This window comes from Galleria mellonella, unplaced genomic scaffold (genome assembly GCF_026898425.1).
Source record: "Galleria mellonella isolate WM207_F2 unplaced genomic scaffold, CSIRO_AGI_GalMel_v1 utg56, whole genome shotgun sequence".
Taxonomy (NCBI): Eukaryota; Metazoa; Arthropoda; class Insecta; order Lepidoptera; family Pyralidae; genus Galleria; species Galleria mellonella.
This window is the reverse complement of record NW_026442117.1, coordinates 1,900,588-1,915,000: the sequence shown is the minus strand read 5'-3', so window position 1 is coordinate 1,915,000 and position 14,413 is coordinate 1,900,588. Positions and strand designations below refer to the sequence as shown.

General features: G+C 34.4%; 1 protein-coding gene across 1 annotated transcript; it reads left to right on the top strand.

Moving 5' to 3' along the window:
- The first annotated feature begins 1,846 nt into the window (after positions 1-1,846).
- Positions 1,847-8,677, top strand: LOC113512428 (ecdysone oxidase-like). The gene is given in 4 exon segments (XM_026896314.3): positions 1,847-2,039; positions 4,054-4,187; positions 6,637-8,031; positions 8,033-8,677. Coding segments are annotated over 4 exon segments (1,818 nt in total). The 5' UTR covers positions 1,847-1,891; the 3' UTR covers positions 8,174-8,677.
- Positions 8,678-14,413: the final 5,736 nt, after the last annotated feature.

The window sequence follows — 14,413 nt, the reverse complement described above, 5'->3', positions numbered from 1 at the left end:
CTGCTTTACGTTAACGATTTGCCCCATGTTACACAGTATGACTGTACACTGTTTGCTGATGACGTGTCCGTTGTGATACCATGCAATGATTCAAATTCAAATTCAAATTCAAAATTCAAATTTTGAATTTGAATTTGAATTTGAATGATACTGAAACATATAATAATGAAATAAATGAAACAATTAGTAAAATAATAAAATGGCTAAAGAGTAATAATTTAAACATTATCTATAATAAAACTACATCTTTTAGTCAATTGTACATGATAATTCTATGCACTTATACATATGCATATATATTTATCTATTTACTTATTTACGTATTTATTTATTTATTGTGTACATAGTGTTTGTTGTATTTACATTATTTTCACTGGTACCTTTCCTGCACTGGATTACCCAAATTAAATTATTTTCTCTCTAACTAGAGAGATCTTCTAATTAGAGATCTCTTTCAGAGATAAGTCCTCCCTTGCTAACAAGTTGTTAAACTAATCGTCGCATATATTGTTTAAGTCAATAAAAAAATATATATATATATATATATATATATATATATATATATATATATATATATATATATATATATATTTTGGACTCAATTTATTAATAAAAACGGGACAAAACAACCGCTGAATATAACTTTTGCAGGCAATACAATTAAAGAAAGTTCACAAACAACTTTTTTAGGTGTCTCATTGGGTGATAAATGTTCCTGGGCTGATCATATTGATAAACTATGCAATAAAATAAATTAATTTTTACGTTTGCTCTCTGACGACTAAGAAGGATTAGCAATAAAGAAACAGCTTTACAGGCATACCATGGTTATGTCAGCTCTATTTTGGAGATATGCTATACTTCTTTGGGGTAACTCGTATTATGCAAGCCGTGCCCTCATATCACAGAAACAATGCATCAGGGCGATCTGTAACGTTGACTCGCGTACATCTTGTCGATCATTATTCAAGGAACTAAATATACTTACTGTCCCATGTAAATATATATATGAAGTATGCATATTCGCGAAAACACATTTACATTTATTTCAAAAAGAAAAGTGATCTATGTAATGTTAACACAAGAAATCCTCAAAACTTAGTACTACCTTATAAAACTACAACTTTGTATAGCAGAATAGCCTACTGTATGACAATAAGCATTTATAATAAATTAACGGACGAAATGAAAACACTACCCTTGAATATATTTAAAAAAAAACTAAAAAGATGGCTGATAGAAAAATGTTTTTACTCGGTTAATGAATATTTTGAATATTTTAAAGCTTAAATATGTGACTCAATTAATGTAATTTGTAATTTGTAAAATGATTGTAATTTGTAACCTGTATAATTTATTATTAATACGTAAATATGTTGACATTTATATAATATGACGATATAAGTAAAATAGTATTAGGATACTATAGTAGCACAAATAAATAAATTTTGTATGAATTTGTATGAATGAACCAGATTCTGGTGAAAAATGTGAACCATATTTAAATAAATATTATATACCGTCCTTTATACCATTTTTCAAACAATATATATATATATATATATATATATATATATATATATATATATATATATATATATATATATATATAATAACTTCACTGATTTATGTTATGGCTGTTTTATATGTTTTATGTATTATTTATATGCTTTAGGAAATGTATGTCTCACTATTAAAATTAAATTAAAAATAAAATTGAGTACTTCTTTATTTTAGAACTCTATTAAAAAAAAAATTAAAACCTATCACGAACTCGCTCCTTTGTCACACGACGCGGAACCCTAAATGTGAGTAGATATAAGTTTTTATTCAGAAGCAGATCGACAGTCAAAAGAAACGTTTGCGTGGAACGAGTTGTCTAAAGATTATAATGTTCTTAGAAACTGCGACATACGTTATTTCATATATAGAAATTAAGTTGTTAGTGCCAGTTATTACACTGTTTCAATATGGCCTGATATTGGTATCGAGTTTGCCGCTAGGTTACAATGATTATCCACAACATGCTACTGTCCACAGTAAGTTAATTCATCTCTAATCGTACAGCCATAGTTGATTACAAATTGATTTATAAGTTTTGAATATTCGCAACCAATTTTGAAAGGCTACAAAAAGATATTTTTTGTTTTATTTTGTTCATATGTTATACGTTATTTTATTATTTTATTTATGTTTTACTCCCTTATTAATTTCATAAAATTTATTTACTAAAATTACAAACAGTTTGTTTTTTCTTATTTGAAACTAGAGAGAAACTTGGTAGGTAGATGCTTAATTTATTACGTACCTTTATAATATTAATTTAAGAGTGTATTACACAAAAAACCGACTTCATTTGTTTGCCACAAACCAGATATTTTAATTTAACAACTAAACTACTGAAATTTGATAAAATCTCTATGCGACTAATCTAATATTTATTTATTTATACTTTATTGTACACAAAAACAGTTACAAACATATAAATTAAATAAAGATGTACAACAGGCGAGCTTAACTCTGTGAGAGTGGGGGGAAAGGGATTGTTAGTAATGGAGACTGAGAATCCCATTGCTAGCAATATACCCAACCAGGTCGACCTCCTCGCGGTTCCCCCTGGAAACTATCATGGTTAATTTCTGATGAATTCATCATGATGGGCTAACTGGCCTGTTTTCATTCTCATCTATCACCCTTCACTGGTGCTCCGCCGGCGTATCCCGTTGGCGCAGGCGGGGTTACCATATCATTTTCACCCATCAAAAAAAAAAACTCTGTGAGAGTTCTCTTCCAACAAACCCTGAGTGGCCTTGCCACATTAATTACATTTTAAATAAATAAATAATTTTCCAAATCGGTTTATGACCGACGGAGTTGTAACAATATACATAATAACATAGGCTACAGTGATTCGTTTGCTTCACGATGGGCTGTGTGCTTGTTTACCAACTTTATGGTGGTAATATAAAAGTTGCCTGTGTATTTGATTATTTAAAAATATGATACTTTGCAATGAAGTTATCAATTACAATACTGGGAATAAATAAGTAGTGAAATTTTGATGGTTTTTTTTTTTTTTTATAAAAAGCAGCGGACAACATTTTTATAATATTTAATTTTTCTCTTAACTCACTTGTACATTATATAGTTTCTGTTGGACAAGGGAGAACCACAGACAAGAGAGCGCACACTATCATAAAAAAAATAATACAAGAGTTGCCACCTATAAATAATATTAATAATATTTTTGGACCTTTAGTGAAACACACCTAATACTCCAACAAATTTGATATGGAGTAAATTAATTTTATATTATTTAATCTGTTTTTACAAGAGTTTTGTTATGAATGAACAAAGTTTTTTTTTCATGAATCTTTATACAACTAAGGTAGCATACGAGCATACGGCCCATCTGATGGAAAGCGGTTTTTACGGGATGATAATGGAATGGTAACCCCGTCTGCGCTAACGGTATACGCTGGCTGCCAGTAGTTACCACGCTTGGCAAGTGGGTTAGCAACTGAAGTTTAGCTTTTGGTGATGTTTTAAGAACGACGCTGCAGCCCATTCCTCGCTTTCCCTTAGTCGGCTTTTACGACACCACGGGAAAGAAAGAAATGGCCTATTCTATGCCAGGCTAATATGACCACGCCTCACCTAGTAGAGAAGATCTGGGGGAAAAGGAATTGTTAGTAACGGGGTCTGACTGCCCATTGCTAGCAACACACCTTATCAGGTCGACTTTCACGTGGTTCCCCCTGGAAACCATCATGATTAATTCTAGTGGAATTCGTCATGATGGGCTAACTGACCTGCTTTCATCGTCATCTATCATCCCTCACTGGTGCCCCGACAGCGTATATCAATAACGCCGGCGTCATTGGTATACGCTCATCCATTAAAAAAAAAGTAGGGAAGAGCTCCAATCCAGAGACCCGGGGGTAGTCGCCTCCAGAGTGGAAGCCAGGGCATAGGGGTCCGCCATTACTCCACTCCTTACAGACGACCTTGATTGATTGAATATTTATCTCACTAAAATTAATATACTTCCAGATGGCCAGAGTTTTGACTTCATTGTGGTGGGAGGTGGTACAGCAGGCTGCGTGCTGGCTAACAGGCTCACAGAAATCTCTGATTGGACCGTGCTGCTCATAGAAGCTGGTGATGATCCACCAGCTCTTGCCGATGTTAGTAACCTATTTTATAAAAGGAGATACTTTTTTTTTTAATCTACGTTTAAATTGGGATTTTTGTTTTTTAGCATGTCAATCCCATAAAATATAAACAAGTTATCTACTATTATAAATATAACTAAACAATGCTACTTATTAATTCACTTAAGCACAAAGCAATTTTGGTAGTAGGAGCATGCATTATGCTCTGAACAATCCCCACATCATATTTATTAATATTAAATGTTTTTAAAAATGTTTCCCTTCCCCTTCGGTTGCTATCACATTCCATCAATAGATGCTGTACATCTTCAACTTTTCCACAGACAATACAATTTGGTGAATTTTCTTTTTTCATTAAATATGCAAACTTTCTTGATGGATAGTGACCAGATCTGATTCTTAAAATTAACTTAATTTTATTTCTATTTAAAAACCAAGGTATCAGAAGAGGCTCACATTGAATTGTCTTATACCAAATACCTTATCAAAATATTCTTTCCATTAGAATTGGCATATTTTTTTGAATTTAGGTAATACATCCGAATAGAATGAATTACCTAATATCATGTTGCTTATGGACTCTGTTTTTTTTTTTTAAATAAAGGAAAGGAAGAGTTAACCCATTCTGTGTAAGGACCACACGGAAATGTCTGCTGATGTCTTTAGTATTGTTTACATATATTTGGCGACTGTTACCACTTATACCATGTAGACCGTCAGCTTGTTTGTCACTCCAAGTTACAGAAAAAAAAAAATAACTTGATAAATAACAATATTTTTTTACTTTTTAATAATTCTTTACAGATTTTGACGGCGCATTTTGTAATGAATAGGGTTAATGTTAGTCCCAGATTTTATTATGATCACGTACCATATAATTTAAAGTTTTATAAAAAGAATTTATCAACATTATCTCTTCAAATAGCCGAATGGTCCCTGCATAGAATAGGCCACCCCTTCCTTTCCCGTGGGTGTCGTAAGAGACGACTAGAGGAGTGCGAGGGATGGGCAGCAGCGTCCCTCTTAAAACATCTCTGAAAGCCTAACTGTGGTTGCCAACCCACCTGCCAAGCGTGGCAACTACTGGCAAAAGTCCTCTTATAGGACAGACTTATGTTTAGCAGTATACAGTTAACGGCTGAAATAGTAATAATAATAATTAATAAGTATATTTAAGATTTTATGACGCGAAAAATCCGCGCGGAAGAAACCTGTGCTACATTATGTTCACGTAAAAAATATAAGTACCTACGGCCAGTATTTATATTTTTTTAACAATTTGTTCCATAGATTTAGTATAGCTCAGCCATATCAGACTTTAAATGTCCACAGCTGAACAAAAGCCGGCCCCTTGGGAGGTTTTGCCGATAGTCGCCACCTTTAGCAGGTAAATTGGCAACCGTAGTTAGACTTGGAGATGTTTTAAGAGGGACGTTGCTGCCCATTTCTCGCCCTTCCTTAGTCGCCTCTTTCGACACCCACAGGAAAAAAGTGGCCTATTCTATGCCAAGAGCGCACTTCAATAATATAACATACTACGTACTAAATTTAATTTAATCTGTCAATTAATAAATTAATGTTCAACCAACTTGCTCGCGTATCGCTGCATGGTAACAACGATGGGACTCAAGTCCACGCCCCTTCGGATTTGATTTCTTATAATTACTTAGACTAATTATCAGTCCAAACGTACTGTTATGTTTTTTATTAGACTTTAGCATCGTCTAACGCCTAATAAGCGCGTGTAATAGAATATTATACACGTAATTGAAACTAATACATGATAAAGCTGATAAGAAACGATACGGAATGGATAATTCAAATCTAATCTAATGTTATAGGCCTAATGTTACATAAAAAGCGCATTAACTATTTATTTGTAAGAAATTAACAGATTAAAAATCAATACATTATTAAGAATAATAATACTAACACATCATCAAATTTGTACTCCAGTAACTACTTTGTATAACAATAATAAAAAATTGCTATAAATAATGCAAATTAACAAATATCTCAATATAACAATTTATTTAAAAAAAAAAACAATAGACGAAACTTTTTGTTATTTCTTCTCAGTTTCTATTTGTTAAATTAGATGGTAGAGTCACAAAATGTAGTGCAGTAAGTGGCAAAAATGTCTTATAATTGATATATAAATTTTATAAAACACTAATAATCAATATAGCTCTAATACATCATAATTCGCAAATTAATCTGATGGGTATTTTAAGTAGAAGCATGAAATTCGTATATAAATTATAATGTATATTAACGTTAAGGGAGAGTTTGAGTTCATTCCCTAATCTTTATTACTCAATCACACATAAACTCAGGCAGATCCAGTATGAATGAAATTTAGTACTTACATATACCATATCTTAAATTAATATTCTATAATTCACTCAAACAAAATCGTGTCATGTAGCTAGTAATTTATAATCTGAACACTGTATTACAGAGTCCTGGTTGGTCTACACTTGCTGGAACCTCTCTACCGGACTGGGGTCACAATACGGTGGACGACAAGCGAACGAGTCAAGCTCACAAGAAACGAAACATACACCTCACGTCAGGCAAAATGCTCGGAGGTTCCAGTATATCCAACTACATGTTCTACGTGAGAGGAAACCCAGCTGACTACGACGGCTGGGCAGAGCGTGGAAACCCAGGCTGGAATTGGGATAATGTCCTGAATTACTACAAGAAGATGGAACGTATCGAAGACGAAGTAATACAGAAGCATTCAGGAAAGTTACGTGGACAAAATGGTTACTTAGGCGTAGGAAGATTTCCGTGGGAGCACAGAACTGAAAGTTACTACGAAATATTCAAAGAGAATGGACGCAATATACTTATAGATTACAATGGCAAAGAACAGTTGGGCTACGCACCACCGCAGTTTTCAATAGCTGACGGAATTCGACAGAGTACAGCGGCGGCATACTTAAAGCCGATTAAAGATCGCCCAAATGTCTACGTCCTCAAAAATAGTGTTACGAGAAAGATTATTTTCCAAGACAAGAAAGCAAAAGGCGTAGAAATTAGTCTTCCAGATAATAGCGTTATCAATATTGTAGCTAATAAAGAAATAATTTTATCTGCAGGCGCAATAAACAGTCCTAAAATACTAATGCTGTCAGGTATAGGACCTAAAGAACATTTGCAGGAAATGAACATTGGGATTGTACACTCATCAGCGAATGTTGGTCAAAATCTTCAAGATCATGTCTTAGTTCCTGTAGGAGTAACTGGGAAAAATAATATTACTTCGATAATTCATAACGCGGATGCATTGGTCAATCTAAACAAATTTCCTATTGCTACAATGTTAGGATTCGTGTCCTTAAATAAAACACAAAAGTATCCTGATTACCAGACAACGGTGTGTCCTTTACCAACTGCAAGCGTTTTAGCTGCTACGTTGTGTTCCCAAATGTTAGATTTAGAAGACGACGCATGCATAGATCTTGCTAATAATAGCAAAAAAACAGAACTATTGTTTGCATTAATTACTCTTCTGCATCCAAAATCTAGAGGCAGCATACGATTGAAAAGTAAAAATCCTCTAGATTCACCATTAATATTGACAAATTACTTTTCAAATGAAAAGGATTTGGATGATTTTGCATTATATATAGAAGATTATGTTACAGTCCTAAATACAAACTACTACAGAAGCGTCAATTCAAAAATATTAGATTTAAATATAAAGCAATGCAAAGGCTTAGAATTAGGTAGTCGCGCCTTTTGGAAATGTTATATTTTAAATACAGCATGGACGCATTACCACCCAGTGGGAACATGTGCGATGGGACCAGAAGGTGATGGGGTTGTGGATAATAAGTTGAGAGTTAGAGGGTGTGCAGGGTTTGCGAGTGGTGGACGCCTCAATAATGCCCACCATCGTCAGCGGTAACACTAATGCCCCAGTAATAATGATAGCAGAGAAAGCATCTGATATCATAAAACTTGATCACGGGATAAGTCCGATTTAAAGGTGACAAAATAGTGTAACATTTAAGAAATTGTATACAGTTTTAGTTGTAAATTAAGGGGTTTTTTTTTTAATGGGTGAAAATGGTATGGTAACCCCGCCCGCGCTAACGGGATACGCTGGCGGAGCACCAGTGAAGGGTGATAGATGAGAATGAAAACAGGCCAGTTAGCCCATCATGATGAATTCATCAGGAATTAACCATGATAGTTTCCAGGGGAACCGCGAGGTGGTTGACCTGGTTGGGTATATTGCTAGCAATGGGATTCTCAGTCTCCATTACTAGCAATCCCTTTCCCGCCTTTTTTTTTTAATTAAGGGGTTAGTATACAGCATGCAAAGTCAATAAAGCATACAGCCTACTTGATGCAAGAATAATAATACCTCGAGATGTTCTACTCGATCGATTGTTATTATTTTGTATTTTTCTTTTATTTTACTGATCTCAAAGTTAACTTAGGTTAAATAGAAGTTAAATTAATTTAAGTTAAATTAAATACAAAACTTATTATGAGTAATCTTCTTCTTACTTACTAATCTTACTAAAGTAAGTAATAATCATTCCTTATGCCTATAAAATGTGCCTGATATTTATATACGAAAGTATTATTTTATCATTATCATAATAACAGCTGTTAACTGTTTACTGCTGAACATAGCCTCCCCCATAAGGGGGGTTTTGCCAGTAGTTGCTAAACTTAGCAGGCGCGTTGGCAACCGCTGATAGGCTTTTAGTCATGTTTTAAAGTCGATTGCTTGGGTACTGTCTTGGCTCTGTCCATTCGTGTTTCAACCGTGAAGCAGCTGTGTTTGCATGGCTGTGTTTCGGTTTGAGGGGTGGGATATGGCGTGAACTTTCTGGGTACAGAGGAATAACACCTGACTCCTCAGGAATGGCAACGCATGGGGGGGGGGGTATCATGGGCGAAACAATATATTCTGTTGTCCATGGACATACTGCTCATGTCTATAGGCGACGGTTACCACTTTCCATTAGGTGGGCCGTCAGCTTGTTTGCCATTCTAAGTTGTATAAAAAAAACCCATCCCTCGACCAGTTCCCTTAGTCGCCTCATACGACACCCACATGGATGGAAGAGGAGGCCCATTCTATGCCCGGACTACACGGCAATCTTATCTCAAAATTAAATGACATCAAATAGAAGACATGTAATAAATATGTCATATGGCTATAGAAAGTGCTATTTATATGAGCTGGCTGGATTAAAAATTGTCTTACAGATTGATTTTAAATAGAAAAAAATGAGTGTCTTCCTAGAATCCTTCTAAACAGAGGGCCTACCATAAAATATTTTCCGAAATTTCAGAGACGAACGAAACAGAAATTTGATGTTAAAATTACATAATACATGCCGTTTAAAATTATTAAAAATGTTAAAATATAGTTCCTCTAGACTATTAGGATAGGATTTATGATGAACGAAATGTTAAGCTCCATTTACTGGGTCGATTTCGGTGGGAACAAAAACACGAAAATGAGCCCGAAATTTCGGAATTTCATTTCATGGTAGACCACCAGTAAGGCGCCGATCGTCAACAATTCGAGCCGCCCGACTTTGAATGCGGTCTAACGGAAGGAATTGGTACTGTGGCGCTCCTGCCCACAGGTTAGAATTTAGTGTCAATACCCACAAGTTTAGTGTAAATATGAATGTAACCCAATATGACAGAACCGTTTAAATGTATATTTTGACCTATCACCTAACCTATGTCTTTATCCCGAGCTTGTTTTTATGCGTCATCAGTTTTGCATACATCAAGCATTTGAATAGAGATTTGGATTTTGATAAAAAAAAGACGCCCTAGTCGTGTCGCCCGACGTAATAAAAGCCGGTCAAGTGCGAGTCGGACTCGCGCAACGAGGGTTTCGTACAAAATCAAGTATTTTTTTTTAATAATTACAAATTTACGGTTTTCGGATTAAATCCAAATCCCTTTTATAAGACTGAATTCTGAGGTAGCAAATATACATAAATAGCAAATACAACCGAAATGAGAACCTCTTTCTTTTTTGAAGTCATTTAAAAATGTCATGAGTCATACTCGATTTGACGAACTCTATCATACAATACATATATCGACATAGTCGTAGAATACTGACGGATCTATATATGTAATATTTATCAGATCCGTCAGTATACTATGACGATATGTAATAAAATCATAACTGGTCGCTGTCTGTACATGGAAGATATATAAGAAAAAAGAGCTATTATATGGCGACACGACTTTATGAACTATGTCTCGCAATTATAATGTTCATAAGTTCGTCAGATATATAAGAAAAAATATTATATAGGAAGCTTTATGAAGGCAATAGAAGTCAAAACAATTATTTTTAGAATTTATGTCTGTTGGTCTGTCTGTTTGTCTTAACGTTTCTGCACGCTAATCTCAGTAACGGCATAACGAATTTCAATATGTTTTTCACGTTACACTGTGGTCGAATTAAATAAGTATCGTAGAACACCATAATTATAAAAAAAAAAACACCTTTATATCAACAAAACATTTATTCATAGAATATATTTTATAGAAAAAAAAAACACATATCGTTATGTAAAATTAACTTAATTACGATAACATCGCAATAAGTTGTGAATGCATACTTATAATACATACTTATTTGTGGAGAAAATAAAAAAAAAAATACAATAATGCAACTGTATGTTAACATAAACATCTACCCACCTATTCCATACATAACCAAATATCCGTTTACATACAACTATTTATATATTTCTACGCATATTAACTGAGAAATGTTAATAAATGTAATACCGTTTTATTGAGTGGATTCAGGGCCGTAGCCAGACACAAGTTTCAGGTAGGGCAAAACAACTTTTTGGTAGGGCAGAAGGCATAATTGACTTCGAAAAATGAATCTGTCTAATTTTTTTGGGGCCTTTAAAGGTAGAGCATTGAGTCTTTTAAGGTACGGCATGTCCCTCAATGCCCCTTCTTCCCCCCCCCCCCCCCTCGCTACGGCTATGAATGGATTACTTAGATGATAGGATCTCTCCTATCGCATGTATGTGAATAGAGACAGGTTTTTTTAATAGGTGAAAATGGAATGGTAACCCCGCCTGCGCTATCGGTATACACTAACGGAGCACCAGTGAGGGATGTCAGGTGACGATGAAAGCAGTTCAGTTAGCCCAGTGTGACGTATTTCACTAGAATTAACCACGATGGTTTCCAGGGGGAACCGCATGGAGATCGACCTTATAGGGTGTATTGCTGGCAATGGGTTAGTTAGACCCCATTATTAACAATCCCTCCCCTCCCCTCCGTGAAATGAAGTCAGGATAGTTAATCTACGATGTGAAATTAAGAGTATAGATAAAATTGATCGATTGGCAACGGCAGAGAGAGAGGGAAAGAATGCAACCGTGAGAGTGAGGAGATGTGAGTGTAAGTACGTATAAAATTAGTAATTTAAGTAGGGAAAAGGCATCCTTCCACACCGCGCGTCTTCCATAATCATCCACTCAATCAAACGGTAAGTTTAAAGACGCAAAGCCGTCAAAATATCAATTAGTCAGTCTTTGAAGACAGTGAAGTCCCTTTCAATAAAAAAAAAACCCTAAGTACTACACCTATCGGCATTATGATCCGTTTAATAGAACTCAATGAAAATTGGAACAAATTATTAGAGCCTTATTCATAAAAACGTGAAGAGACCCATAAACGTATTTTAACTATTGAAACGGTTTGACGTTTTCTTTAGCGCTAAATTCTCAATTTTTTTTTTCTACATTTGAAGCGTCCCGTGAACACGATCTCAGCTGATGGGAAGCGATGATGTGGTCTAAGATAGGGCATAAAAATAACCTATTCATATTTGCCCTAAATTGGCGCAGATTATATTTAGATTGATAGGAAGAGAGTTTCTCGCCTTGGCTGTACATATGAAGGAAGACACAAAGGGCTTCGTGTGTATAAGTGCTACGTCTAAGACCTAAGAATGGGGACTCTCCCCCTGTCTAGTCGATAATTTGACAAAAAGTGCTGAAATACTTTAATTTTATTATTATTTCAGCCGTTAACGGTCCACTGCTGGTCATAAGCCTTTCCCATATGGGGAATTCTGCCACTAGTTCCCACGCTTGACAGGCGAATTGGCAACCGCAGTTTAGGTTTTAGAGATGTTTTAAAAGGGACGCTGTTGCCCATCGCTCGCCCTCCCTTAGTCGCCTCTTACGACATCCACGGGAAAAGAAGGAGTGGCCCTTTCTATGTCGAGGCATACACTATATAATAGTTAAAATGATTTATAGGTAATTTCAGTTTTTATGAAATAACCAGCGTAAGTCTACTGATGTCCAATAGCAGTGATAATCGAAATGGATTCATTTATTGAATGATTCGATTTATTATTAACATTTAGAGAGTATTTCTGTGATCAACAAAATCAGGTCACCTATTCATTGAGTTCTAATAAAACAAACTACAGTAGAATCACGATTATCCAAACATCGATTATCCGAATATTCGATTATCCGGACTTTTTTACAAGACTCTAATAACCGATTTAGAAATGGTATTAATTAGGTAAATAGGTATTATGTAATCTATTAACTTTGTATCGTATTGTCTAAATAACGTATTTAAAATCATTTAAATATTTCACATAAAAGAATGTTAAAATTGAATTGTTGATTTGAATTTGGAATCGATTATCCGGATTTTCGATTATATTATTATCGATTATACGCCTGGTGTCATTTGATTCGGATAATCGAGATTCTACTGTACAATACATTAACTCACTGGTTTATACTGGTCTTGAAGGCCCTAATTTATAATATTTTCTTTCGTAAATACTTCATTATAGAAGAATACATGGAATGGATGGAAACACACTTCTGCCCCTCTTTTAGAGTACAACTTTTTTATATATAGGTATACTGTATGATTAAATCCAAATTCCAAATAGTTCTAAAACATCTCCTTTAGCGAATACCAACATCTTAGACATATTTTAATGTAATAACGCCATCTTTCTCATCTATGACAGCACTACGAGCGCCTACAGCTCGCACTCAGCGGACCGTCGCGCGTAATCAATATTCGCCGCGTCATAGCCGCTCATGATCAAGGGTCCCGGATGGTCCCGAAACTAGTCGAGCTAAAATACACGTAAATTAAACCTGTAGTTATTGCATTAAAATATAATGTACGCTTACGGAATTTTTAAAAATAATCTCTTAGAAATAAATAGTCAATAAAATAATAATAATTAAACATATTTCCGATTACAATTATGAAGTAACATTAACAAAGAACATTGAGGCATTAAAAAATCATTAGATTCATTTTTTTTTTATATATATAAATTAGGACCTTATTAATAACACATGTAGATTCATTTTTAATTTCGAACACAGTATACATACAAATTTCGCTTATAACGCTAAGTAAGATTATTTACAATTAATAATTATGTTACATACATTATGTACACATGTAATATGAAGGGCAGATTAAATTTCTTGGGCAGAATGGCGGCTGCAGTGTTTTCAAAATACCGAATTCGAAATAATGATACCTATATAATTTTAACAATTTTCATATACAGGGTGTAATTGTGATCGTTTGCATTATTTTATTATTAATTAAAGGCGTATTAGGAGGGGGCCGGGTGGGCCGTGCCCACCTCAGAATTGTCGAACCCACCTTAGGATGCTAGCGAAGCTTTTAAATATGAACATAGACATGTCTGAGAGTACATTGCGTGCCTTTTTTAGAAGATCATGCCCCTCCCCCCAACTTCTCAAAAAGTAATCTGAAATACACCGATACCGAATATTTTATATGAAAAAAAAAATGAAAAAATTTGAGCCTCCCATACTAACTTACTAGCTGGGCGCGCTGTTAGTACGAGAGCTTCAAATTTTTTTATTATTTATGAATACATATTCTTTTTAGCGGATGCCAATGACTTCACCCTGTACATATATTCATAAAAACATTAAACCTGTACATTTTACTTTAGCTATCTCTCTCTTTCGTACTAAACACTTATTAGAAAACAAATGTAACAAAACAACGGTATTGCCACAATTAATTTAAACTTGCTATAGACAATAGTTAAACACAGACGACTAGCTATAGAAGATTGTGGCCAACAAAAAAAAATATTTAAAAACTAAAATTTCTATAAGACCAATCTGTAAGTATATCCTTTCAGATAAAAGTAGAATTTTCCAAATCGCTAT